General features: G+C 40.2%; 1 protein-coding gene across 2 annotated transcripts in view; it reads left to right on the top strand.

Annotated features, from left to right (window-relative positions):
* Positions 1–213: 213 nt before the first annotated feature.
* The window catches only part of mpped2a (metallophosphoesterase domain containing 2a), a 79,087-nt gene continuing 52,933 nt past the window's right edge, over positions 214–26,367 (top strand). The window contains exons 1-3 of one of the 2 annotated variants that reach the window (XM_086294429.1): positions 214–657; positions 1,999–2,108; positions 2,910–3,181. In XM_086294429.1, coding sequence (XP_086150555.1) covers positions 3,069–3,181 — 113 coding nt within the window. In that variant the 5' untranslated portion in view covers positions 214–657; positions 1,999–2,108; positions 2,910–3,068. The remainder of the gene's footprint in view (positions 658–1,998; positions 2,109–2,909; positions 3,182–26,367) is intronic. The other variant, XM_086294428.1, reaches the window with a different exon arrangement.

The raw sequence follows: 26,367 nt of genomic DNA, 5'->3' as shown, positions 1-26,367 counted from the left end.
AGTATTATTTATTCCAAAGCAACGTTGTTGTTACCACACACAAAAAAATACTCATCCTGTCTAATCATCTTTACTCATTTCATTCATTTGACAAGACTTGCCATTTCCGAAAGTAAGTGAATGCAGCATAGAGCGGGACTGCGCGAGCACCCTCCTCCTTCCCCGCCCTCCCCTTCACTTCTCCTGCCTCTTGCGTGTGCCCGCCGGTAAGGGCACGCGCACGGGAGGTGGCGGGGGGTTGTGCTTGCTCCTGCTCTCTGACCCCAGTGGCAGCTTCGACTCACTGCACTCCGGCTCCCCCTCCGTCAGACCCAAGCTGTTCTCGCGCTCTCTCTATCTCTCTCTCTCTCTTGTCTGTCAGTGTCTCTCGTCCTTCTCTCTGGCTTTTACCCCCTCCGCTCTCTTCTTGTCTGGTTTCTTTCCACAGGAGCCAGCAGAGGTCCCGTCGGGTCGAAGGTTCTGCCCTATCTGCCGCAACCCCCGGACGGTCGTGTACGAACCTGCCCGCTCTACTGCTGCTGCTGCCGCATGGACCCACGTCTCTCCGCCGCCGCTGCCGCCGCCTCCTCCGCCGCCGCTGCGTAGAGGGCGACCCCGACCCGACACTATTTTCTCCGGCCACAAAAAACACGCACAAAAAAAACCCACACGACGAAGGTAGAACAACCTTTCCGCTTTTCTTTGAGAACCGAAAAGGGAAGGGAATAAGGGGGGAAAGAGAGGAGACTAGGAGGGGGAAAAAAGCAACCCCTGACACAAAGCTGTCGGTTATAAGGTGGCTTGTCATTTACGAGGAAGAGCCAGAGGTTAGCGCGACGGTGTTGTGACACTGACCACCTTTGGGTGCTTTTAGTATCTCAGAAGCAGAGTTCAGGATTGCACGGACCTTTCTTTTTGTGTACGTTCCTGCAAGCGGCGGTGTTAATAGCGAGCGGCGCATAGAACGCATCGTTGTGTGAGCGTGTGATCAGAAAGGGTCAATTTATTCGCCTTCAACCCCTCCTCTGCTTACCGGAGTGATTTCTACTCCTGAAGTTAGCTATATGCTGGCGTACGAGCGCGCTACATATCCAAGGACTGCACCGACCATGTGTGCGCGCACCGACGTTACAGAAAAGCAGCTCAACGCGAAGCTACAGCGTGCATAATAATAATAAAAAAATCTATTGCCAGGGCAGGTTTAGCAGGCTAAGCTAGAGTGCTAGTTGCTACTACTGTAGCCATAAGGTAGAGACAGACAGGCGAGTTTCGGCAGCCCAACACACACATAGAAACACACACACACAAAATCAGAAGACTGTGGAGCATGCTGCACACAGATTTTCGGCCTACATTTGCAGAGAAAAAGCACATTTTCCGAGTAACTGCAGCAGAAGCAGTACTAGGTTCAGATTTTTTAATGATTGCAGAGGAGGTGAAGTGCAGGACATCCGATAGGGCAGTTTTGTACAGAAGTGCATTTTCTTTTCTTTTTTAAAATTTAAGGCCCAGGAAGATCAATACACTTGTTTCATGTGTAACAAGGATTTTAATGTGACTCTTTTTTTCCACACTTTGAAATGTAAAGAGTTGAGTGTGCAGTGGAGCTGCTTAGATTTTGCTCATGCATTTTTAATTTTTATTTATTTATTTTATTTTAAAAGTCTAGTTTAACCAGCTTTTTCTCGGCTGGCATATATCTTTTTGACTTAAATTTATAACGTGCATAATAGGAAGCAGGATGCAGCCGACCCAGAAAACATAAATCAATGCTTTAGTGAAAATAGGACATTTTCTTTAAAAAACAAACAAACAAAACAAAGTTTAAATTGGAGTCTTGTTTATCCAGCAGCCGCTTTCTTTGTTTTTATCTCACTTCTCCATCCAAGGATTTAACCATCATGTGAACTCTCGAGCTTTGTTGATTTCCCTCCAAAAGATATGACAGACTTGTTAAATTGAGGGCATTTTTTTCTCCCTCTTTCTTTTCTTTTCTTCTCTTGCTCATGGCTGCATCAGGAGGTCTGGTATAAAACGGCTGTCAAAGCCCACAGTGGCCACTCTACTATCAGTTAGGGAGGTCAGACAGGAGGGAGGCTCAGGGTGCAAGGAGACTCACAGCGGATCTGGTGAGTGAGCTCCAGGGATGCATCATAGCAGCATTTTCTTTTTTAAGTCTTTGTTGTACAGTGGAGCAGAGATGCCATAGCATCTCATTAATTGCTATTGGATCCTTTCAAAATTGGAGCATGGATATGTTTTTGTGCTTGGCTTACAGTCAGTGGGGAAGGAGACCTCTTTGATGCATGCATGCATTGTGAAGAATTTCTCATTTTATAGAAGCAATTGCAGCAATTCCTCACCAGCAGACATTCTGCCTGCAGCCTTTCTTTTTGTTTTTGTTTTTTTGTTGTTGTTTTTTAATTTGCTTGTAGTGATTGAAATTTTTTATGTAAATTTAATTTTTTTACATTTAAATATGTTTTCATTGAAGCTAATAAAGTGCTTTCCAGAGTAGAAATTGTTGCTTAAAAAGTCAGAGAAGAGTTTTTTGTAAACTTCACTCTTAAAAAATTCCCTTGCTGCTTTTAAAGGTAGAGTACATCTGCTAATTGTGTTTAAATTGCCTCATTGTATTTTTCTATTGAGGCTTTTATGAGGATGTGTTTGATGAGCTGTTTGAGGATTTTTTTCCTAGCAAATTTCAGGTGGTTTCTGTTCTCTGAAGCTGAATAAGACTGTACATGCCGTCACTGCATGCATGCGTGCTTTATCTTTAGTCTTTGCATTTACATTCACTTTAAAATGTATAAGTCTAACCTGCGATATTTTTTTTATTTTCTTATGTGAAGCCCTTACTCGTGAGTGTATTCAGAAGAAAGTGCACGTCTTTTTAAAACAGCTGGTGTGTGTGTCTCCTGTCGGTGCAGAGAGCAGTGTGTCGTGGTCGAGTCAGTCGGCTGGGTTGCTGCTGCTGCTGCAGGGAGGCTTCCTGGGCTTCTGGAGAGCAGCTCTGAAGGATGACCGCCGCACGGCTCGCTGCTGAATCTCGGTGAACGAACAGCATCTCATGTCCAAACTGTGGAAGGATGGCTCATGGCAAAGTGACCATCACTGTGGACGAGTACAGCTCCAACCCCACACAGGCCTTCACGCACTACAACATCAACCAGAGCCGCTTCCAGCCCCCACACGTCCACATGTAAGTTCACGCTCACACACGCACACAAATACACACACACAGTTGTTATGAGCTGGCAAAGTTAAATCAGAAAGAAATATTTTCTCTCTCTCCAAATGAATTTTATTTGTGATCTTTATTCCAAACTGAGTTGGTCACGAGGAACATTTAAATAGAATAGAATAGAATATATAAATGACACATTGCAGGAGTGTCATTTATAAACCTGCACTTTCTGTGACATTTTAAACTAATTTCAGAATCATGCATACGCTTTAAGAACAATACAGGAAGCCAGCAGGTTTAATGCAGTCTCTGTTGTTCACTGAGTGTATGGTGGTGCGTGATGTAACGCAGTACAAATCATTCTTTGTGAATAAAAGTTTTAGCGGCAGTGAAGCACTGAACAAAAGCGCAGCATCTGCAGACTAACACTGATTCTGTGCATCACACATACTTGCGCTGGTTTTTCTAACTTGTGGTGTTGTTTTATTTATTTATTTTTGTAATCTTTCTTGCGTGTGCTGTTGGTGCGTACTGCTCACCGGTGTGTGCTGCGGTCTCGCTGTGAGACGGTTATCATTTGTGCCATGTTGTCATTGCGGTATGTGGATGCTTTGTCTGCATTAAGGCGCTCTCCTTAGTTATTTATTAGACCAGTTACTTAGTGTTGCTCTTGTCTGATGTGGTTATGCTGCTCCTCTCATTAGTGGGTCAGAGCGCTGTGACCCATCAACCCTCGACACACACCCTCACACACAAACACACTTTACAACGCTGTGTTTTAGCTGTGACCAGATATTAACAGAGCTGCAGCTCACTTTGTGTCTTCTTCCAATTAGAGCAGTTGTGAGATTTTTCCAAAAGGTTGTTGACTGCTGGTTTTGTGTACACTGCGTGCTCGTGACATTTATTCTCTGTGTATGTTGTGAAGTTAACCTGCAGCAGGGCCAGGAAGAGATTGAAGAGCCTGTTTGTAGTTTCCATCATCGCTGTAATGGAGTTGTTTGTCATTTCTTTCTTTTCTCCTGTTTTCTTTTTCATTTTTTTGCCTTTACGTGTGCATTTATTTATGGGGAAAAGCACAGCCCATCAATTTATTTTCTTTTTTCTACATCGTGAGCGGAACACACAGGGATAAATGCAATTTATGCCTGAAATAAACATTGTAGAGCAGTGTCGATGGTGACGCTGCTTTGAATTTTTGAAAGTCAAAACACCAAAATGTACAATAATGTGAGAAAATCCAGCCCACGCCAAAACATAAGAGCGCTAACCAAAGCATTCTAATCTTTGTTGTAGACAGCTTTCACAGTGAGGTCTGTACAAATGTGCCGTTCCCAAGTCCTCACATATAATTACGTTGTTGGGGGTAAAATCACAGCAAAGCTCATGGCTTTTTTCCCCTCCCAGCTTTCCTTGTTAGCACAGAAAATGGTAATTATAAAATTGTCAGTTTAGGCAATGTTATGGTAAAAAAAAAAAAAAAAAAAAAACAACAACATATGATTGACTTGTGAGAATCCATTCAATCCCTTCAAAATCACATCTTAGAGATCGCTGAGACGCTGTTCCAGAGAGCTGCAGAGCCACGATTACAGATTTGTGCACACATGTTCGATCTTGTTGCGCAGTTACAGCGTTCTTAGATCACACTGAAATCAAAGGTGAAGCTGAAAAATCGGCAAATCAACGTATTAAGTGGAGTAACCACGTCACCTTGGTGTGTATGAAGCCAAATAAGAGGCCGGGAGAAGTCTTTGCTTTGGGCTGCAGATGTGGTGGTGGCACCGGGCTGAACCGAGATGACAGCTGTTGGGATTGTCGTGTAGGACTGGAGTTTTTTTTTAACTTAATTAATTAATTTTGTATGTGAAGTGTGAGAGGCTGAGATAATGCAGATATGTAAACAATCATAAAGGAGATGTTTTTAGTCAGTCCAAGATCTTCAACAAACAGCTGCACTGATTCACTTTAGGGAGCAGCAACATCTGGCAGACAAGTTTTTTTTTTTTTTTTTTTTTTTTTTTTTTTTTTTTAAATATCATTTGCCTGAAACACTCAGAGTCCCACAATCCTGTGTGTGTGTGTGTGTGTGTGTGTGTGTGTGTGTGTGTGTGTGTGTGTGTGTGTGTGTGTGTGTGTGTGTGTGTGTGTGTGTGTGTGCATAATAATCACATTCATGTAAGCAGGATTATTTTTGGGAGATGGAGTATTGTAAACAGCTCAATGGAGTTTTGCCTTCCTCTTGGTGTTGGCAGTGTTCTCACAATTGTGCCACTGTGTTGATTTGGGATTCCTCAGCTGCAAGTGGGGCTGCCAAGTACAGCAAGTGCCCGTGCTTCCGAGTGTGGTGAAAAGGGAGGCGACCTTACCTATCAGCTTGCGTTACATCAGTCCTGTTTTAATGGATCGCAAAGACAACATTAAAAATCAGAACAAATGCGCCGTCGTGAGTCTGGGTTAACACATGTCGAGCAGCACAGGATTCACCAGAACAGAGTCTGGTTTGATGTTTGGTGAGGCTTCCGCAGTCTTTGAAAAGGCAAATAATAGAACATCCACACAATATTTTTTCTGTCTTTATAAAAATTTAAAAAAAACCAAAGAAAAACAAACACATCCTCTCTGAGGTAACATTTTTTCTGAAATACCATGGTTTATTTTTGGATTTATTATTTTTATGCTTCTTGAATTGACAGGGTTTGTCTTTGGTTCCCTGGGAAGTCTTACTATGGTTTCTCCCTGCCTTTTTATTTGCAGTGCTGCAGCAGTTGTGCATAAGTTGAGTTGTGAAAGCCTTACAAAAAACATTTTTGGAAGAAAATGGAAAGAGGAGGAGGGGAAGAAAGCAAAGTAGGAAAAGGATGGATCTTCCTGATGTTTACAGGGAAACTTAAAAACATTTTCCAAAAGTGGTTCATCATCTTCATTCGTCACCTGGAGACTGTTTTACTTTTATTCCAGACGATGACAAACGAGAACAGATGCGGCTGTAAGAAAGTCGTTATAAGGTGTATTTTTGGTGTTATTTTGTGAAAGAGGGTCTACGGTAGGAGTTTCAGTTCAGTGCAAGAGGTACAGAGTGGAAAAAATGTAATAATACAGTGGTTGAAAACTTTGAGAATGTAATCTCAGTATTTATTCCTATAATCACTGTAATCAGGTTTTTTTGTTGTTGTTTTTGTTGTATTTTTTGCTCATTGTGGGGTTGTTTTCTTTTGGGGGGGGGGGTGTTTTAAGTCCAGTTTTCAGTGTGATTCTTTTTGGAGGTGAGCCGGTGTAGAAGGGGATGTGTTAAAGCCATGGGGCCTCTCAGCAGATATGTGTTTGGATAAATACATTAGGCTGTTTCCTGGCTTCCACAGAGCCTGCAGTGTTTTACCCTGTCATTCTTAAACTCGGTCTGGGAACCCTGAGATTACACGCGCTCACGCACACACACACAATCCTCCGAGCCCATCCCCCCACCCCCTTCCCTGCTATGTTTAAGTGCTTATAGAATACGAGCTCTGTTCGAGGAAAGTAAAGGTTTGTTTAGATTTGGGAGATAATAATCCGACTTGCTCGCCGTTCTCTCACTGCATCTGCAGTATTTGGACATAAATAAAGTTGTTGCTTCTCTGCAAGCAGAGAGAGGGGTGGAGGCTGGGGGTGGGGGGTTGCCCGCCTTTTGAAATATAATCCTCGCTCTAATGTTTTTTTCCCCTCCCGTCCTAGACAGAATATTTAGATTTCTCAGATGGAGTACAGCAGTGCCTTTTGTGTGGCGTGGAAGGTATCATTCCCTGACCCGCATATGAAAACATGAATGTAGAGCACGTAGAAAGTCACGCACGCACACAGTGGCGCTCATAAGCTGATGCTGTGGAACGGGACCCCGAAGTCAAAGTGGACTTTCTTCGGAGCATGGGACGCCCCTGCCTCTGTGTGAGTGAGCGACAGGCTCAGTCTGGCCCAGTTTGCGTCTGGTTTATTTTTCTGTGCCGACTGTGTTTCTTTTTTTTCTTTTCTTTTTTTTTTCTCCTTTTAACTCCCTCTCCTCAGCCCCCTCGTCATCGTCTTGTGAAATGAAATGCTCAGCAACTTGGAACATATGCTTCGAGTTGGGACACTAATGACTTCGTATCCAATTTGGGCAGGATCTGGGCAAGACTGTGGGAAGGCCTGACACACAGGCACATACAGACAGACAGGCAGAGCTGAAACTAAAAGGACTCCTGAAAAGCTCTTGAAAAACATTTACATTTCAGGATTTAATAAGACTTTAAATGATGTTACTGGACTTGGGGGGAAGGTTGGTGGCAAGTCATATCTCTTAACATTTTGACATAGACAGCTGAACTGGATTGCTCTTAACCTTTAATTTCTTCAGGTTCAAAGGGGAATTAAATCCTAGTTGTACTGCAAGAAATGATCATTTTTCCAATCAGTTACATGTTGATAGTGTTTTTTTTATTGTTATTATTAATAACATGAAATTGTCAAAAATGTAAAAAGTGCCCAACAAAAAATCCTTACCTTTGCTTACTTTTATTCCTAAACCTAAGATTTCGTAATCACATTTTAAGCAGTGGAGTGTGCAGGTGAGACATGGAAAAAAAAACACCCAGCATAAAACACTGGAGGGAGAAACGCGATCCAGGCCTGCAATAACGAGGAGTTAATCAAGTGCACCGGATTAGATTGGGCAGAGATGATGTTGTTGGTGGTTGATCTTGATCGCAGATGCGTTGGCATTTCTCGCTCGATGATTTAACTGCATTACGCCATTAACGCCTTTGGAGTGTTAATTTATTTAATTCCCACTGGATGTGCGTGCCATGCAAGCCAGCAAAACAGTGTCAGCGGAGAAAGCTTTCTCAATCACCACCAGGGTCGGTGATGGGAGACGTTTTTGTGTCATTAAAGATATAATCGGATTGAACAACATTATTTATCCATTCTTGAGGAATAGCCGATTTAAATCTCGAATTTTATTCCTTGACTTGTGATATCTTCTTTCAGACCCAACCTGTAAGCCCCGTTAAATCATGTTTGTCATTACGGAACGAGTTTCCCTGCATGGATTCAGCATCACTAACAAGAATCATGCTGGGATTTTTAATGAAGGCCCAATGGCAGTGCCTCAGGGAGAAGAACCTACGCTGCAAAGTTCTTGTCCATTCCTCACTCTGAGTTTTTTAATGGCACCTGAAAAGGGACTCTGCTGAGTTAAGAGCAGTCGGAGCATTTTTAAAACCTCTGTGAATATGGACAATGGTGTTTTTGCCTTTTCCTCTCTTTTTATTTTCACAGTGAGCCCGTTGTACCCCTCAGCTTTTCTTTGTGTTTCAGGTTTAAAGTGTTCAGTTTTAACTTTTGTCACAAGAACAAGTAAAACAAGCAAATCATTTCCCTTGCTATCCCATGGTTATTAAGTGGCAGATATAAACTTGACTTTCCCCATTACAGCTGGATAATTTTTAAAAATGTATTGTTATCAGCTGATGCACCTAAATAAATAATCAAATAGAAGCATTAGGAGCAGCCTGGAATTTATTCTTACATGTTATAATTTTTAGCATTTATTAGGATTTAAAGTGGTGTGTGTGTGTGTGTGTGTGTGTGTGTGTGTGTGTGTGTGTGTGTGTGTGTGTGTGTGTGTGTGTGTGTGTGTGTGTGTGTGTGTGTGTGTGTGTGTGTGTGTGTGTGTGAGTGAGTGAGAGAGATTGGAAAAAACAAATCTTGTTGCCGTCCAGAACATTTAAGCAATGGAGAGAAAAGATTTTTATATTGCTTTGTAATTCCTCGTGTACTTATATTTATTCAATTTCATCTTAATACAAAGCAGTGGAAATTACCTATGTCGATACTACCAGAAAAAATTATACTTTTAATCTGATAAATGAAAAGCTTTTCCTAAATTAAGGAAAATAAGAATTGCATCCATCTATGTGTATGTTGTAAAATGTGGCAGGATTTTGAAGTGTTTTTCAAAATTTTGAGAAAGCCAAAATTAAAAAAAAAGAATATAGCCAACCGGTACAGCTTCACACCCAAAAATCACTGGTGAATACAGAGATGCTCCACCCTCAAACGATGGTGAGGTTGTAGAGAACAGAGAGTCTTAAAATGTTTTCTTTTCCCTTGTGATGCTGGTGCTTTATTACTGTTTACTGTCTGTTAAAATCAGTTACTGGAGACACCTGAGCTCATTACATTGACTGCAATGCACAAAAATGGAATTTCCCCCGACCCCTCTACATGTGAAAAAATCTTCCACATTTAACAAAGTCCTTCTTCTCCACGTGCCTCGTTAATTATTCCTGCCCTGTGAATAATTGAGGAGATTGTAAGTATGAATCATTTACCGGTGCATCAATACACGTGGATATTCTGACACGAGCTGGTGAGGAAACGCCAAGAGAAGCACACGCACGGCTTTGACACTTTCATTTTCAGCACAGTCCTGGTTTTATTAATGAACTCCTGAAGGATTTTTTTATGTGCCATATTTCCTTTTTCTAGTCTGTTAGAGGAGAGCTGTAAAAGCAGCAGAGGAAATGGATTTTGGAACTGGATTTGTGCACAGTACCCGTTTCTGAGCCAATGCTGTAGTGTTTGCGTTTGGTGAAATTCAGCTTTTTTTTGTCAGTCTGAGTTGGCTCATTGCAAAGAGGGAGGTTGCTCAGTATGTAGAGTCACGTGACAGAAGAATCCTTTCGAGGTGGCAGGATGATAATTCAACAGGACGTTTCCATCTCCGAGTCAGTAATAGTAGCTTTTCCACCCATGTGACTCCACTTTTAACATGAAATGGACTGTGTCTCCATCCAGGAGATCCTGCTTTTCTTCGATCACATTGTGGATAAACAAGTTAAACCTTGTTTACGCGAACCCTTCAGCAGGGGGGTTGCTTTGAAGATGAAAAGGCTCACATAATTGGTGATATAATTGTTGAATAAATGTGTGATTTGTAAATAGAAAAGTTTTAAAGCTCCCTCCTTTTGTCTGATTTGTCAGTGAGCACAGCACAACAAACACCTTCTCCTCAGAGCTTCAGTTGGTCATTGCAGACCAAAAGTAAAAACAGGAGAAAACAGAATGTTTCTGCTTTTGATTCATGTTTGTTTGAGTTCTTGAGACGAACCAGCCATTTAGAACAACAAGGCTCTGTAGTGTCACCACCATACCAGCACATTAACCTAATATTATAGTCAGGCTGCAGCTTGCAAAAATGTTGGAATGGATAACTGTTTACTATATTTGATGTATGTACATAAAGATTTGACAGTATATATGTATATAGATATGCAAAACGTATCAAAAATGTATATACAGCACACTTTAGTTCAGCTGTAGGTAGGGATGGGTATTGATAAGATTTTCACGATTCAGATTCCATTTTCGATTCTGTTTAACGATTCGATTCTTTATTGATTCTCTTATCGATTCTTTTTAAAAAAAGGAGAACACTAAGGTCGATTAGCTTAGAACTTTGTTTTATATCTTCTCTTTGAACAAGATAATTTAGGAGTAACATGGCCTTACAAACCCAACAGTGAGATCTTAAGAGATCCTTAAGAGAGCCTACGGCTCTTAAATGGGGTGTCACAGGGTCCCCAGGAAAAAAAATTGTAAATGTAAAATAATAAAATAAATATTCTTCTGTAGCAATAACAAAGTACAACATAAATTATTCTGTAGCAAATACACAAGAATATCCAGTAATGTCCCTGCCTACAATTAAACACATTCACTTACTGAAAATCGGGGGCATCTGCTGTGGGTGCAAGCCTTTTACCACAAACTTAGTCACTCGGTGACATTCGTCTATCCTGGCCTGAAAAGAGACTCTACCGGTAGACTGCAGCGACAACTGCCAGCATCTGAGCCAGCCAGACTCTGTCTGTCTCATCATGGTCACCTAAATGCACAGTAATGGCAGGTTTTGTAATAAGGCAGATCGCGCTAACATAATATGCACTGTTGTTGATTATTTACCTGCCGCATTAACGGGAGAGGACGTGCAAACGTTACCGCTGCTGTTGGGTTGAGATTCACGAGTCCGGAGCGGAATTAAAAACACGACATTCATTTAAGGTCATCGCGTGTTTTGTGAGCAAATGCTTTTGCATATTCGTAGTGTTTCCTCCCTTAAATGAAATATCTACTTTGGAAGTATTGCAAGTTGCCCTGTTGTCATCCGTTCTCGTAAAGTATAATCAAACTTTTGAGTGTTTGAACCGCCATGTTTCCTGCCAGGTAAGCGACGCTCCGCAACATGGTGACGTCATTCGGGGCGACTGGAATCGATAAGGGAATCGTTTGCAAAAATGGCAAACAATTCCAAGGAATTGAAACAGTGGGAACCGGTTCTCAACAAGAACCGGTTTTCGATACCCATCCCTAGCTGTAGGTACGGTGGATGTTTTAAGTGTTGGGTGGCACGGTATAGTTGTTAAGGAGACCTAATATGCTTTTCCATCCTTTGCCGTATGTTGTTGCAGCGGTGAATTTTCACATTAAATGCATTATGCAGTCATCTTATGTACAAATAACCTGCTGCTCAGTTTCAGGGTTTTTTTTTCTACTCTCAACTCTCTATTACGTCACAGAGCATGGATAGTCGTAATCTATTTAGCTAAGCAACACAATAAAGGCTATGAAGACAGATGCCCCACCCCTTAATTTTTTTCCCATACACTGGATAAATAAATTGGTATTAATAAGGCTGCTCTGTTTAGAAGTAATTACTCCTAAAATACACTTGCAAGTGTTCTGGTCAATATTCAGGGTTTTGTTTGTTTTAAACACGAATCACAAATACTCATATTCCTTGGATTAAAGGTAGATTCTGTGGTCTTCATATTGATTTGCATTAATTGTATTTTAACTGAAATAATTAAGAAAACAGTGTGAGCTGAACAGGGTTTTAATAGTTTTGCAATTTTCATTAGTTTTTATTTTTTATTTAGTTTTGACTTCAGATTTTCAATTTTATATCAGTTTTAACTCATTCACTGCCAGCCATTTTCAAATCAGGTAACTCCTCACTGCCAGGGTTTTTGAGCATTTTTACTCATTTTTGAAGAGCCACAGAAAACTGTGTGTTATGATCATATAAACGCTGAACCTACCAAAATGAAGAACAGACTCTCTTCTTTCATCCAAAAAGAAAAGCTTGTTTCTACCATTTTCCATTCTTTAGTAATCAGCTGTAGAAGAGAGGTGGGTTCCACCAAAAATGCCTGTTTTGACCAAAAAAAGGGAGAAAACGAGCTTTTTGTGAAAAATACATTTCAAGCAGAAAAGTGCCTTTGACACTAATATTTCTTGCTTTGTGACACCTCTAACATATAAAATAGTTTTTCACTTCTATAAAACAGAAATAACACTGAGAAAGGTTATGTTTTATCAAAACAATTTATTTACAAATATATGAAAAAATAAAATATACATAGTGAAACATTTATTCACAATGAATAATTCACTTTTGTGTGGTAATCATTATAACACTCTCCGGGATGCAAGGGCACACAACGAGACTTGCACCACATTTTTGTCTCACTGCGCAATCCCTTACGTACGCAAACCCTGCACCTCCTTGCAGGTCTACTTTTACTGCTGGTGGGCTTCAGTTTTCACTGACAAGCTGCCCGAGGTTGTATTCTAGCCCCTCCCATTGAAAAACGTAATTGACGTCTATAGACGTCAATGGCAGTGAATGAGTTAATTAGTTTTTACCAATTGTTTGCTAGTTTAGTTTTTATTTTTTTGAAAATCCTTAGTTTCAGTTTAGTTTTGATTAGTTTCAGTTATAGTTTTAGCTGTGTTTGCAATAATTAAGTGCAACAAAATCCCAGTTTCATCATATCAGTCATGCTCTTCTGCTTAACCTTGGGTATGTTGCTATTCCAGCTACCATACCCTGCACCCTGGACAGGTTGCCTGTCTGTCGCAGGGCTAACACGCAGAGACAGACAACTCACATTCCCACCTATGGGTTCTTTAAATAAATAAATGAATAAAGGCAGATGAACAACCACTGATACCAGGCAACTATAAAATTTATATCTTGGCCCCAATGAGACTATTAACTCTTGCAGCATCGGGTGTTCGTAATTTTGGTTCAAGTGAATTGATAAACTTTTTGAGGGCAATTGACTCACACAGTTATGTCGATATCCCAGTCCTGTTGTCTCGTGATGCATCACGCTAGCTTGCCTGGGGTTAGCTTCTGTTTTCTGGGGATGAGGGTTGAGTGTGCTCCCTTCTCAAGGTAAGCTAGGTTAGCCTTCTTGTGTGAACTTTTCAAGTGCACTTTAAGGTTTGTGGGATTTTTTTCCCCTTTAGAAATGTCCCTCATAATTTGTCTCTTTCCACACTTGCTTTATCCAAAACACAGTCATGTTCAAAGTAATCCCAAATTGGACTCTGGCGCTTTCTCCTGACTTTTCCTGACATGATTCTGCGCGTGGACGGAGCGGTAACACAGACGACTCGACTAACGTACTGCCACCTGCTGGCATAATGAGACAGCAAGAAAAAAATCTGGAAACTAAACTTCATTTTCACCCTTGACTATTGTATGACACACACACATCTACCAAAAATAAACACATTTTTGCTATAAATTCAGTTAATTTTAGTTAGTTTTGTGAACACTCATTACAGTTTTAGTTAGTTTTCCTTTTTTGTTTTTATTTTTATTTCCGTTAACGGAAAATGTTTTTTCACTTCCAGTTTTCGTTATTTCGTTAGTTTTCGTTAACGATAATAACCTTGGAGCTGAACTAAGGCTGCCAGCTTGGGTAAAAAAAACTCTTATTGGACCAAATATGTTTAATTGTAGTGTTTCTTAAAGCAGCAGCTACACAGTCTGCTTTTCACTGGTGACTATTTCACTGCTGTTGTTGTAATGCTGTTATTTTTTATTAGTTTGTAGTTCACCTACACCCTGAAGGTAAACCTCTTTCCAGAGTCTGTTCCTGCTTGTGGTTGTCTGGTTTAACCAAAAGTGTCTCCAGATGACAGATGATGATCCACCGTCAGGAACTAAAATATGTTCAAGATTTTGTTTTGTCTGATGTGAGGCGCTTGGTGTGAGGTTTCCCTGCTGCTTCTTCACCTTTGTTTATTTGGGTCACATGGTTGTGATTTAGATCGGTTGTAATGGCAATGCTAGCCCAGATTTAGATCTCTTTAATCTCTACCCACGCCTTCGATTTATTCATTGATTAGAAAAAACAGCAAAGAGAGTCAGATGTTTGGGTGGTGCAGTCATCTTTCTGATGCACTGGTCCCTTTCTACTTTACTCTAACAAGGAATGGTGACAAGTGAAAATGAGATGGACGTAGCTGTACAGGTTGGTGTCCTCCATCTCCCCTATTCAGTCAGTTTGACCTAGCAGTCTCTGTAGACTAGACTAAAAAAAAACTGTTATTGAAATTATACATCAGGCCCTACTGAGAACAAATGGCTAAAATGAATGCATCAGCCTGAATAATAAGAAAGTGAAGAGCAATTCACTCGCATTATGAGACTATTGATTCGCCATAATCAGACTTTCCCAGAATTGAAAACGCCTCAGTAGCCTGTGTTCACGAGTCAGTGGCATATAAAGAGCTCCCAGCCTCATGTTTACCCCTGACCTCGGCATCCCTTCTTCTGTTTTAACCGCAAACAGTTTGTGGAGGAGCAGCAGTCACAGTCACAGCTCTCCTGAGAACAAAGCGCTAGTCGCGTTCGGTTGCCTTTTGTTTCTGTCGGCCTGCCACTGCTTGCCAGCAGGAGTGGAGGGGCTTTTGTAACAGGAGAACCCTCTGATTAAGTTCCCTCTCTACCCCTGACCTGCTGCTGGGGCCTGGCGGGATGGTGGTGGTGAGGGTTAAGTGACAGTTGACATTGGACAGGTCTCCTTTTCTTTCTTTCTTTTTTTTTTTTTTTTCCTTTTTGATGTCTTTGAGATTTTGGTCTATTCTTGCATGCTGGACCTGGCATCGCAGGGCACAATCGCTTGATAATGTCACGTCATCTTTAACATGAAGCACGCTCAGCCTGCAGCTTCTCAATGTGACAAGTCGTCCGTTTATGCAGTTTAAAGAGTGTTTAGCTTGACTTTAGCAATGACTCATTTGTATAGTCGTTTTATGTCTTTTCGTAACACTTTGTGGAAGTTGATTTTTATGGAAGATGTTCCTTTTCTTTTCACAGAGGTTTTTGTGAATCTGTGAGTGCATCCTACTGTTTTTAAGGGAGATAAATAACACATTTCTCTGTGAAAAATGAGGAAGACTGTTGTTTTTAAAAAGTGATGTAGTGTGTGTGTGTGTGTGTGTGTGTGTGTGTGTGTGTGTGTGTGTGCGCGTTATGGTATTTTTCAACTGAACGAAGCTGCAAAAATTCTTAAGGAAGGAAATGATATATGGCTCTTAACTGGGTAAGATAACTGGGTAACTGGGTATGAAGCCAATCAGATCTGCATGGCTAGGCTGTGGTTTTTAATAGTTCTGGTTGGTACCACAGTTGTTTCGGAGATCAAACTCTATCCTATAAATCCTAAAAAATTCTTGGCGCTTTAAATACATACATATGTATTCTAAATGAGACCTTAAAACCAGCTCTGCTCTTAGTCTTTGGAATAATCTTGTTATATTAAAAGTCACTTTTTAATACAGACTTGGTCCCATGTTGTCTGTCCAGGTGAACACGCAGCTCCACTACTTTATTCTCCCCGCAGTCTGCTGGTTGGTGTTTGGCCCCGGGGACCACGTCATGACCGTCTCCTCAGCCTTTTCTCCCATCAGCCCTGCAGCCAGGCAGACTGTCAGCAGCACAATTAAGGGCTGTGCCATAATGAAAGGGGCATTAGCAGAAGCAATTTATTTCTCAGCGCAGTGCCGGAAGGTTTCTCCAGCGCTGATATTCCAGTGCAGGCTTTGTGTGCTCTACTCAGCCATTAAGGGAGGGATAAGGAGGACACACACTAGCTGAACAAATGAAGTAGGGGGGGAGCATCAAAGCATAAGGCCACATTTCACCATTCTTGAAAATCAATTCTGATTTGAATATTTTTACTAATATACTTGTGTGTTTTCATTTTTTTTCTTAACTATTTCATAAATGCACGTTCTGTTTGTGCTTTGCCCCCTCTTGGATTTTTCTCGTCTCCCACCTTTGCCTCTCTTCTCTGCTCAGTTGTGCACCCCCCACCACCAGCGCCCCTTTCTCCATTATTCCTGTGTTCATTTTGTTCCTCTGAAGTTTATTGAATTAACGCAGACAGCTGAAACGCAGAAGATAAGAGAGGCGCTCAGTGCTCCTCTCAGAGAAATGGTATTGCAGTGTGGATGAGTGAGCGGTGTGTTTGTGTGCGACTCTTACAGCAGGGGGAGGGGAGCTGATGCAGAGGTTATAGACAGAGGAAATGGGGAGCATTGTGTGTTGATGTTTCTCCTGAAAGGGCGATAAAGGGAGTTTGAGAGTGGTGAAAAAGTAGTCTTGTTGTTGTCTCCAGTTTCATTGTTTGCCTGAGCTTTCCATTTCTTTTTGCAAAGTCGACACGTAATCAAATTTCTCTTTATATTCTAAAAAAAATGAAGTGCATTATCATTTGTCAGCTGCTATGATTTTTTTTCTTATGTCGTTCTACCGCACACTGCTCAGTTTACAATCAAAACAACTTTTGTGACCAACGGCATGATACTCACTAATAAACCAGTGTAAACATCACGTTGTTTTCAGTTGGTTCTTCTTCTTGGAAAGCGTTATGGGCTGCAACAGAAAAAAATTATGTAAAAAAAAAAAAAAAAAAAAGGTAAAAATGTTTTCTTGAAATGACAAATTAATGTTTGAGAAACTGAACCCAATCAGAGCTTTAGCCTTTTGCTTGAGTGGTTAATATAAATTGCTGATACCTTTTCAAATTAACAGCTAATTGATTATTGGAAACATCTTTTTAGTAGTACCAGAATCGGACATAACATTTTCAGACAGTAATTCAATCCTGCAGTTTCCCCTTTAATGTGGTTCTGTACCGCAAACCTCTGCCCTCTTCCTGTTTCCTACAGATTTCCCCAGCACTTGAAGCAAGATATCCTGAAAAGTCTATTTGCTTATTTTAATTTTGATGTCACATGGGAACATTTTAGCACTGAGTATACACGTTTAATCAGTTAAAACAAATATTAAAATAAATATTTTAGAGTCAAGCGGACATGAGATGCGTCTTTCAGCTGGTCAGTGAATCACTGAGTATACAAGTCGTGATCCTCTGTATCATGTATGGATAGGCTGACAAGTTTCGGTTAATTTGCAGACTATTTCCACATTTTCCTTTTGACCCTGGAGGTTTTAGATAACTCCACTCCACTGGTGGTCTCCATTGATTAATGGGACAACTCCATTAACAACTAAGAAACAGGAAGAGGCTAATCCTTTGGTAGCAGGTGGTAGCAGGTATAAAATATATGGGCAGCTGAGACGGAAACAAGGGGACAGCTCAGATGTCATTAGCTTTGCTGGTGTGGAGCAGATCCCAAATCAAAGCCTATTGCACCATATTGATACCTGTGGTTTTCAGATTTCAGGCATGCTCATTCTTTGCTAGACTAACTTGCTAAGTGAAGTTCATCCATTTATTTATCCATCTTCTTAACTGCTTATCCAACTAAGGGTCACAGTGGAGCTGGAGAATGTCATTGTTAACCCTTTAAAGCCGGTCAGAGCAGCATGCTCCGTTTTGTGTAACTATTTTTTTAAATCCCTGTAGAACCTGAACTGTGTAAGCTAGCGCAATAATTTGTTTTGCATATGAAACCAGAGGAGTTGTACTTACATCTTATGCCATCAGCTTGTCCTCGGTCTCGGTTTCCTTGCATAAAAAGCGCTTGCAGGAACAAAAACATAATATTCCAGAAACACGCTTTGCCGATCCGATCAGCTGTTCGTAACACTTCCCACAGTGAAACAGACGTCAGCGCGAACTGTCGCATGTCCGCCATTTCCTGGCCGAAACCGGAAGTGACGTCATTTTCGCGGAAATTGTAGTTTTTTACTTGTAGGCCTTGAAAGCCTACACTGGTCATGTTTGACTTTTCTGAATAGTTTCTGGGATGCTTAGAACTCGAATTGCACTGCTGGAAATAGTTTATTTTGATGCACCTGCTGTTTTCTTTGCAAATTTGCATCATAGGATTGTTTTTTCGTTTTTCCTGCAGTATATAAAAATTGCTGTATCTCCAAAATAAAACTATGAAGACAATCAAAATAAATTTCCTGTTGTTGTAAACTATTTTTTGCAACTTTTTTGTATTTAAAGCTTTGAGGGATAAACCTCTTAAATTTCTCCAAGTAGAAATATATGTAAAAAATACAAAAAATGATTTTCAATTTTTTTGTAGTTTATTGCACTTTTTTGCAATTAATGTAGTTACTATGGACTTAATGCATACATATTATTAAAATATGGGCTATAACAGTTGTATAGCAACTTGAAATGCTCCCACAAATGGCACTACAGCATGTAAAAATATAATATAAGCTCTGGCGGACTTGGTTCTATAGTAGGTCTTAAAGGGTTAAATAAATATCGTCAAATAATCGAGATCTCAATTTCAGTGAAAATAATCATGATTATCATTTTTGCCATAATCGAGCAGCCCTACATAATGTTTATTCTTGTATACAAGTCCAAAATCATAAAATCTCAGTAGATTAAAACTGATTAGTCACAACAGTCACTGATGGTGTTAAAAATACATTAAAAATGTTGAAAAGACTGACAAAATTCCCTGCAGTGCTTCTGTCTACTCGCGTCTTTCTGTAGCTGCGCCTGCGTAGTGGCATCTGGAAGACTGCTGCTAACTTCAGTGGAGCTTGGAGAGCGATTACCGTGACTTATTAGAAGCGTGACAGTCAAACATGGTTTTAATGATGATTAAAATTCGAAACGGTAACGCCTAGCAATTGGGAATTTAACCACGGTAACTATGGTAACTGTGTTAACCGGTAAGTGTGTGACAAAGAAAAACAGAAGCTCAGTTGTTATGATTTTGAATATCTTGCATAGATGTTTTTCTTCTTTCTAGTGAGAAATCAGCTTAATTCTGTGTATTTATGTTTAATCACATTGCATTATCCCTAAAAATGGCATAAAGTTTATTTCAAATGTCGGAGCACTCCTATTGGAAGAGGATAATTACAGATTTTCTAAACTACTAAAACACTCTCTTCTATTCTCCGAAGCCCATTATCAGTGTCCACAGCCAGTTTATTGAATCAGTCACTCTTCTGGCAAAATCTTTAACAGTTTTCACCACGTTAGAAATAATTTGCAGAATTTATTTGGCCTTTTTTTCTTTTTTTAAAACAATAACAGTGAGAAAGAAGTTAAAAAACAACTAAAGCACAGATGTCATTTCCAAAGCACACTTTGTTCACTCTTGCTGTTAATGATGTCAGTTGACCATTATACACCAGTGAGGGTGAGCTGAAGGTCAATAGGTGGGAGCAATTTGAGAAGCAGAGGAGGAAGATGAGGAAGAGCCAGATCAAGAACAGTAATAACAGATGAAATTTGAGCACCTGTGATAGACCATGTTTTTGTATATGAATGATGAACCACATGAAAAGAAAGAGGGGAAAAATATATTCTGGGAAACTTGGACGATGAGTGCCTCCTTTCACATTTTTCACCTACAACATAATGTTTACTTGATTCATACTAAAAGTAAGGACGGTAAATAGTCCTACTTCATGTTTCATAAGTCTTGTCGGATATCCAGTATGTATTAAATATAAACATTTACTGTGTGCTTTATTGTGATTGGTCTGTAAATAAAGGAAGTAGAGCAAAATGAACAACCTGGCCTAAACAGGTCATCTGTAGCGTCCATAGTAGTCTTTACTGTATTCTGATGTTTCAATGCAACACTTATAATAAGAATAAAAAGCAAAATTTGAGATGGGGGTGGCAGTGGTGGGTCCTGTTTCTGTTTTTGCATCCCATTTTTGTAGCTTTTGCAGAATTACACAAGAGCCACATGTGGTTGGAAAGATCTGGGTTTTGTGTTCTGAACACTGTACTGTTATTATTTTGACTGGCTCTGTGTGATCTAAAACACTACTGTGTGGTTTTGAGCATGGATAACACTGTTTTCATGCCATTCGTGCGGTTTTTGCCAGAAGGGTCAGGGGTTTTTGTTCAAACCCAAATTGGAAGTTGGACTTTGTGATTAGGAATTTTGAAGAAAGGGGTCTAAGGTTTCAAAAACATGAATGAACATTTGTGACAAACTGTAACTAAATGGCTTATAAAGACGACCGCAAAAACATTTGGACAAGCTTTTAAAACTTAGGCTACAAAAAAACATTTACAAGCAGATCAGTCAGAGCGCAAATGATTGCTCAGACTTTACCCATCTTTGATCTCTGACTTCATATTAATGCCATTCTTACTCAGAACTGCCTTTGTGTCACTTGCTATAGTAGGTGTATCCTATTAGGAACACATTTTGTCATCATTACGAACACGCACAGATTTCCAGAGTAAAACAATACAATCCCTGCTGTCAGAGCTCAGACATTTGAGAAAGAGGCAATAAACTCTCAGACTATGGTGTCTCTAAGAGTCTTGGGATCTTCAGGCTCACCTATCTCTCTTTTGTCTTTGTACTCTAGTTTCTTTGATAAAATAATGACTTTCACGGTGGCAATATTTGGGAGGTTACAGTTCTGCAGTGACTCCTGGTTTTTTTTGTTTTCTCCTTTAGGTTGTATACATGAAGTCATCTGTTTGTGTTGGACAGCAGGATTTAAATGTAACCGGCTCTTTGTGCTGTGCAGCACACACTAGAGATCTGTGGGGGGGGTTTTTTTCTCCACTAAGAAAAAATGAAAATGGAAGAAATGCAATCAATCATAATGATTATGTGGACTCCTTAAAGAGCTCAGCGAGCCAGGAGAGTGACAGAGATGGCGACCTTCTTATCTCCACCGAGTTAAGAGGAGCGAGCTCAGGCAGCACTTTGACCCCGTTTGCTTGTGTGTTTTTTCAAAAGGCCACGGAGCCAAGTGCGCTCAGTCAAACGAATGTCCTCCTACAGACATCAGAGAGCACTTCTCCTTTCCTCCTTTGCTCTCTCCCACACAGTTGTTTTTCCTCACAGTTGCACTCTTCTGCAATGACACATGTGAGCAAGAACTGTATAAGGTCCACGCTTTAGCTGCGCTTCACATTTACTTTGTTCAGTTTTCCTCTCTGCAAAGCACCTCCAGCTTGTGACTTTAATGCTGCTATTGTGAGCGCGGTATTTATGTGAGGGTTTTATATTACTCCAGACTCTAATGTTAATAATCACATCATGATATTGAAGTGATTAATTTACAAAGTCCTTGTCAAATTTCAATCTGCTGCATTGTGTGACATGAATAAATGACTTTAGAAGAGATACTTAACTTTTTTTTATTTATTTTTTTTAAATAAAGCAGGGAAGAAAGAAAAAACAAGCTGTTGTTTTGTTAGAGAGAAGAGCTTTTCAGTTCCAAAATGTAGATTATTTATAGTCATCTGCAAATTTTGTAATTAAAGACACAATAAGGGCATGACAGTAAGAATAAAAACTGTTGCAGCAGTGTAGTTGGATTTCTTTAAATTGACATTAGTAATGTGTTGCAGCCATAGGTGAACAGAGTTAATGCCCTTCGGTTTCCCAGCTGAAGGATCACAGGCATTTCTTCATCGCCGAGATATTTCTGCAGCCGCAAAGCTCGGTTTTGTGTCAGCTCCAGTGTCATGGCGGATTTCAAAGTGTGCTCCTGCCCTCCCCAAGTGCATTAGCATTTCTCCTCTCCCCCCACCACTCTTTTTTTTCTTTCCCCCCCCCCCTTCCACAGTCTTCCCTCTGATGTCACACCGAAGCTCAGACATGTTAACACAAACCTTCATGCTAACACAGTTCAGTCTGTCACTGGAGAATATTCTTTTACCTGCTTCTGGAGCACAGGAAGACTTTTTCATTTTCGCTGTCTCCGTTTACAATAGATCAGAGGCCTCTGCTGCACCGCTGAACTCCTGAACTCCTGTATACATTACTAATGAACCTCTGGATTGTTATACAGTCATATGTTAACAAGAAAGACAGGGGCGCACTCTCTCTCTCTTTCGGTGTGCGTGTGTATGTGAGACCAATGCATTACTGTCATGAAGGTTTCTTGGCCTGGGCCTGCTCTAATTGATAGGGGCTGCTGGTATTTACTTACATTCTCTGGGCGGATTAAATCTCAAAGGAAAGGGGAGGTTGTTTTTCTTCTGGCTTTGTTTTAATATCAATGCTTTTGAGTGTGTGTGTGTGTGTGTGTGTGTGTGTGTGTGTGTGTGTGTGTGTGTGTGTGTGTGTGTATTTTTGTCATCCCATGTGGTTCTGCATTTGTCCTTTCTCCATGACGAGAACTGTCCAATCCTGTAAAGCTGCATGCCGCCCAGGTACCACAGAGCACCAAATCTAATCAGCTGCTACAGTCAAATGTACACGCTACTTTGCTGGTTTTGTTTGTTTTTTGTTTGTGTGTGTGTGTGTGTGTGTGTGTGTGTTAGGAGTAGAGAGACTCATTTACTGCACACAGTCAATAGTAAATATCATTAACTCTGTGGCTACTTTTTAATTTGTTCAGTGTGTTTAATATGCAGTCGAGGTCTGCCTGGATAACTGAGGCACTTCATATGCTACAGTGTATCAGAGGAAAGCTGAGGTCTCCCAGCTGAGGCAGTGGAAGAAGGGACAGAAGCAACAAATAGCAAATGCTGACTGAGTGCAAAGGACATGCAAGAAAATGTAAGTCGAAGGCTAGATTCAGATTTCTGGTTGAATACTGCGGACACAAGCAACTGGTCAGACTGTAGTCAGTAGACCAGAATCAGGCACTGGGATAGGACTGATAGGACTCGATATTTTTTTAGCTGGATGGCGATACACAATATATATCTCGATATTTTTTTTAAAGCCATAAAGTAAAAACAAAAAGAGAGTTCTTAGTCAAAGCTGTGTCCCAGATGTCACACAGGCACTTTTATTAACATACGGGATAGATGTACATGAAAACATTACTCAAAAATAAATTATGAGCATTTATTAAATAATAATGCTCCATAAATAAAAGAAAACAATGTTGTTTTTGTGCATAACAAAAAGCTCACAATTGTGCTGTCAAAATGTAAACTAAAAGATGCTGAGCATGATAACAAAGACAGACAGATTTTACAGCTGCTCTGTTCCCAAGTTCTACTGCGTCATTGACAGCCTGGAGTTTGAAATCCTCTTTGTAACCACGTCGCTGAACAGGCGCCATTTATGGTTCTTATACACACACAGTACGGTAATATTACGTTGAAGTACAGTACGTATTACTCCGCGAGGCTCCTCGGCAGCCGTAATGCTCCGACAATCCATCAAGCGGTGCAGCTCCGTCGTACCAAAACATTTTTTGACAGAGTTCTGAGGGCCGTCTACCACATAAAATCGGTTCGCGGTCATCAAGCACAACCAGAATTCATACATAAGGCGCACTGTCAACTTTTGAGAAAATGAAATGATTTTAGGCCGTGCAGCCAGTGTTGCCAACTTAGTGACTTTGTCGCTATATTTAGCGAGTTTTCAGACCCCGAGTTTTCTAAAAAAAAAAAGCCGCTAAAAAAAGACGTGAACGTGCATATTGCTTTTACTCTCAACAAGCAGCGGGTGCTGTAACGCAGTCAGTTCTTCTTTTACTCTTTTACTCTTATGCTGTTTTGTGGATCACAAGGATTAAAACTACTTATAAACACACACACAAAGTAACTCCACCAGAGTGCCTATTTCGGGTCACTTTTGCCGGTCCAAGCCCGGGTAAAGGAGCAGGGTTGGAATTGTGACATTAAAAAAAACCAATAATTGCTAAAAGAAATTTAATTTGTAGCTCTAAATAAACTCTAAATGCATTTAGGACGTTTTTTACTCACTTTATGTCTCTTCCACGATGTTATTTCTCTCTCCAACAACGCGTAGATTAGATTAGATTTGGTCATGCTAATCTGCTTATGCAAATTAGGCGATGATGTCATTTAGCGACTTCTAGTGACTTTTAGGACAACCAATAGCGATTTTCCTTGCTGAGGAGTTGGCAACACTGCGTACAAACCCTGAAGCACGTAAAAACTCTGAAGCACGCACAAACTCCAAAACACGCACAAACTCCAAAACATGTGAAAACACGTAAAAACTCCAAAACACGTACAAACTCTGAAGCACGTACAAAAGATAACATAAATGCTCCAGGATGTTATGGGCAGTGTTGAACTTTTGTTACCTAGTGGCTACACAAGCCAGCAAGTACCAACGACCGGATTTGGTGTGTGGTAGTAACAGGTAAATGAACTTTTTTTTTTTTTATTTGACTATATATGAATGCTTGTGTATAAATACACAAACAATACACATATGCTTTCATGCTTTCAATTGTGTAATTTAAGTGATCTAGGTAGCTCTGTTTTGGAAGTTCAGTTCATGCTAGAAATGTGTTTTGGAGTTTGTACGTGCTTTTTGGAGTTTGTACGTGTTTTGTCTCTAGGGGCCACCGCATATATTTATATATAAACATATATAAATAAAACCACTTTTTTTTTTTTTTACATTAGTAATTCCTTTTGTGCATAATTTTATATTATTGTTAATAATAAATTAATTAAAGCAACAAAACAACCTGAAGAGCCGGTTCAGAGCCGAAAGAGCCAGTTCTTTAAAAAGAGCCGGAAATCCCATCACTATGGGGAAGGGGGAGGCGAGGCCGAATAACGTTGCGTAGAGACAAAAGTGGATGAAAGACAGGCAAACTTGCGGCTCCACGAGTGTAATTACGTAACTTATACTATATCGATATAAACGATATTGTCACATCTCATATCTCGTATAAAAATATATCAATTTTTTTTTTAAACTCGATATATCGCCCAGCCCTACACTGCAATGTACATTAAAGATCTAAAAATTTAAAAGGAACAATATAATAACTGAAGAGGTCTTTTCTCAAAGTTGCTCTTAGATTATTGGTATTGGGTGTGAATGGCATAGCTCTGCCTTTGTATTTAAGAACAAAAGAGAAGGTAAGTGAAGGGAAAGTTTGTTTCAGGTATTGTTAGTTTTGTAAGAGTCACAGATCCATGATTTTAGAGCTTTATCAGATGAAATACTGCACAGTGGTTTACTTGTAAAAGTATTTATTATTCTGCTAAAGTATGCGTGCCTTCATTTATCTAACACGTTCAAACAATGCAGCGCTATGGTTACCAGTGTCGTCTTGGATTTCAGGACCCATTTCATTTTCTGCTTTTTCTGTTAGTTTTGTTTGTTTGTTTGTTTGTTTGTTTGTTTTGGGGGGGGGGGGGGGCTGTTGGCTGGGGTCTGCAAACCTCACAACCTGTAAACAGCTGATAAATGGTGGGAATCTGTAAGCTTTCCTGTCTGAAAATCGAGGGGTTTTTTATGTAGTGCACAGTAGGGATGGGTATTGATAAGATTTTCACGATTCCGATTCCATTTTCGATTCTGTTTAACGATTCGATTCTTTATCGATTCTCTTATCGATTCTTTTTAAAAAAGGAGAACACTAAGGTCGAATAGCTTAGAACTTTGTTTTATATCTTCTCTTTGAACAAGATAGAAATTTAGGAGTAATGTGGCCTTACAAACCCAACAGTGAGATCTTAAGAGATCCAGAGCCTACGGCTCTTCAATGGGGTGTCACAGGGTCCCCAGGAAAAAAATTGTAAATGTACAATAATAAAATAAATATTCTTCTGTAACAATAACAAAGTATAACATAAATTATTCTGTAGCAATTACACAAGAATATCCAGTAATGTCCCTGCCTACAATTAAACACATTCACTCAAAATAGGGGCATCTGCTGTGGCAAATGGGTGCAAGCCTTTTACCACAAACTTAGTCACTGCTCGTGACATTCGTCTATCCTGGCCTGAAAGGAGACGCTACCGGTAGACTGCAGCGACAACTGCCAGCATCTGAGCCAGCCAGACTCTGTCTGTCTCTCTCATCATGGTCACCTAAATGCACAGTAATGGCAGGTTTTGTAATAAGGCAGATCGCGCTAACATAATATGCACTGTTGTTGATTATTTACCTGCCGCATTAACGGGAGAGGACGTGCAAACGTTACCGCTGCTGCTGGG

This window comes from Aulonocara sp. 'chitande type north' Nkhata Bay, linkage group LG1, assembly GCF_057382095.1.
Source record: "Aulonocara sp. 'chitande type north' Nkhata Bay isolate Kocher_YH1m ecotype deep benthic linkage group LG1, A_spYH_male_GT1.1, whole genome shotgun sequence".
Lineage (NCBI taxonomy): Eukaryota > Metazoa > Chordata > Actinopteri > Cichliformes > Cichlidae > Aulonocara > Aulonocara sp. 'chitande type north' Nkhata Bay.
Note: the sequence above shows the minus strand (reverse complement) of the source record. Positions and strands in the feature narration are given on the sequence as shown.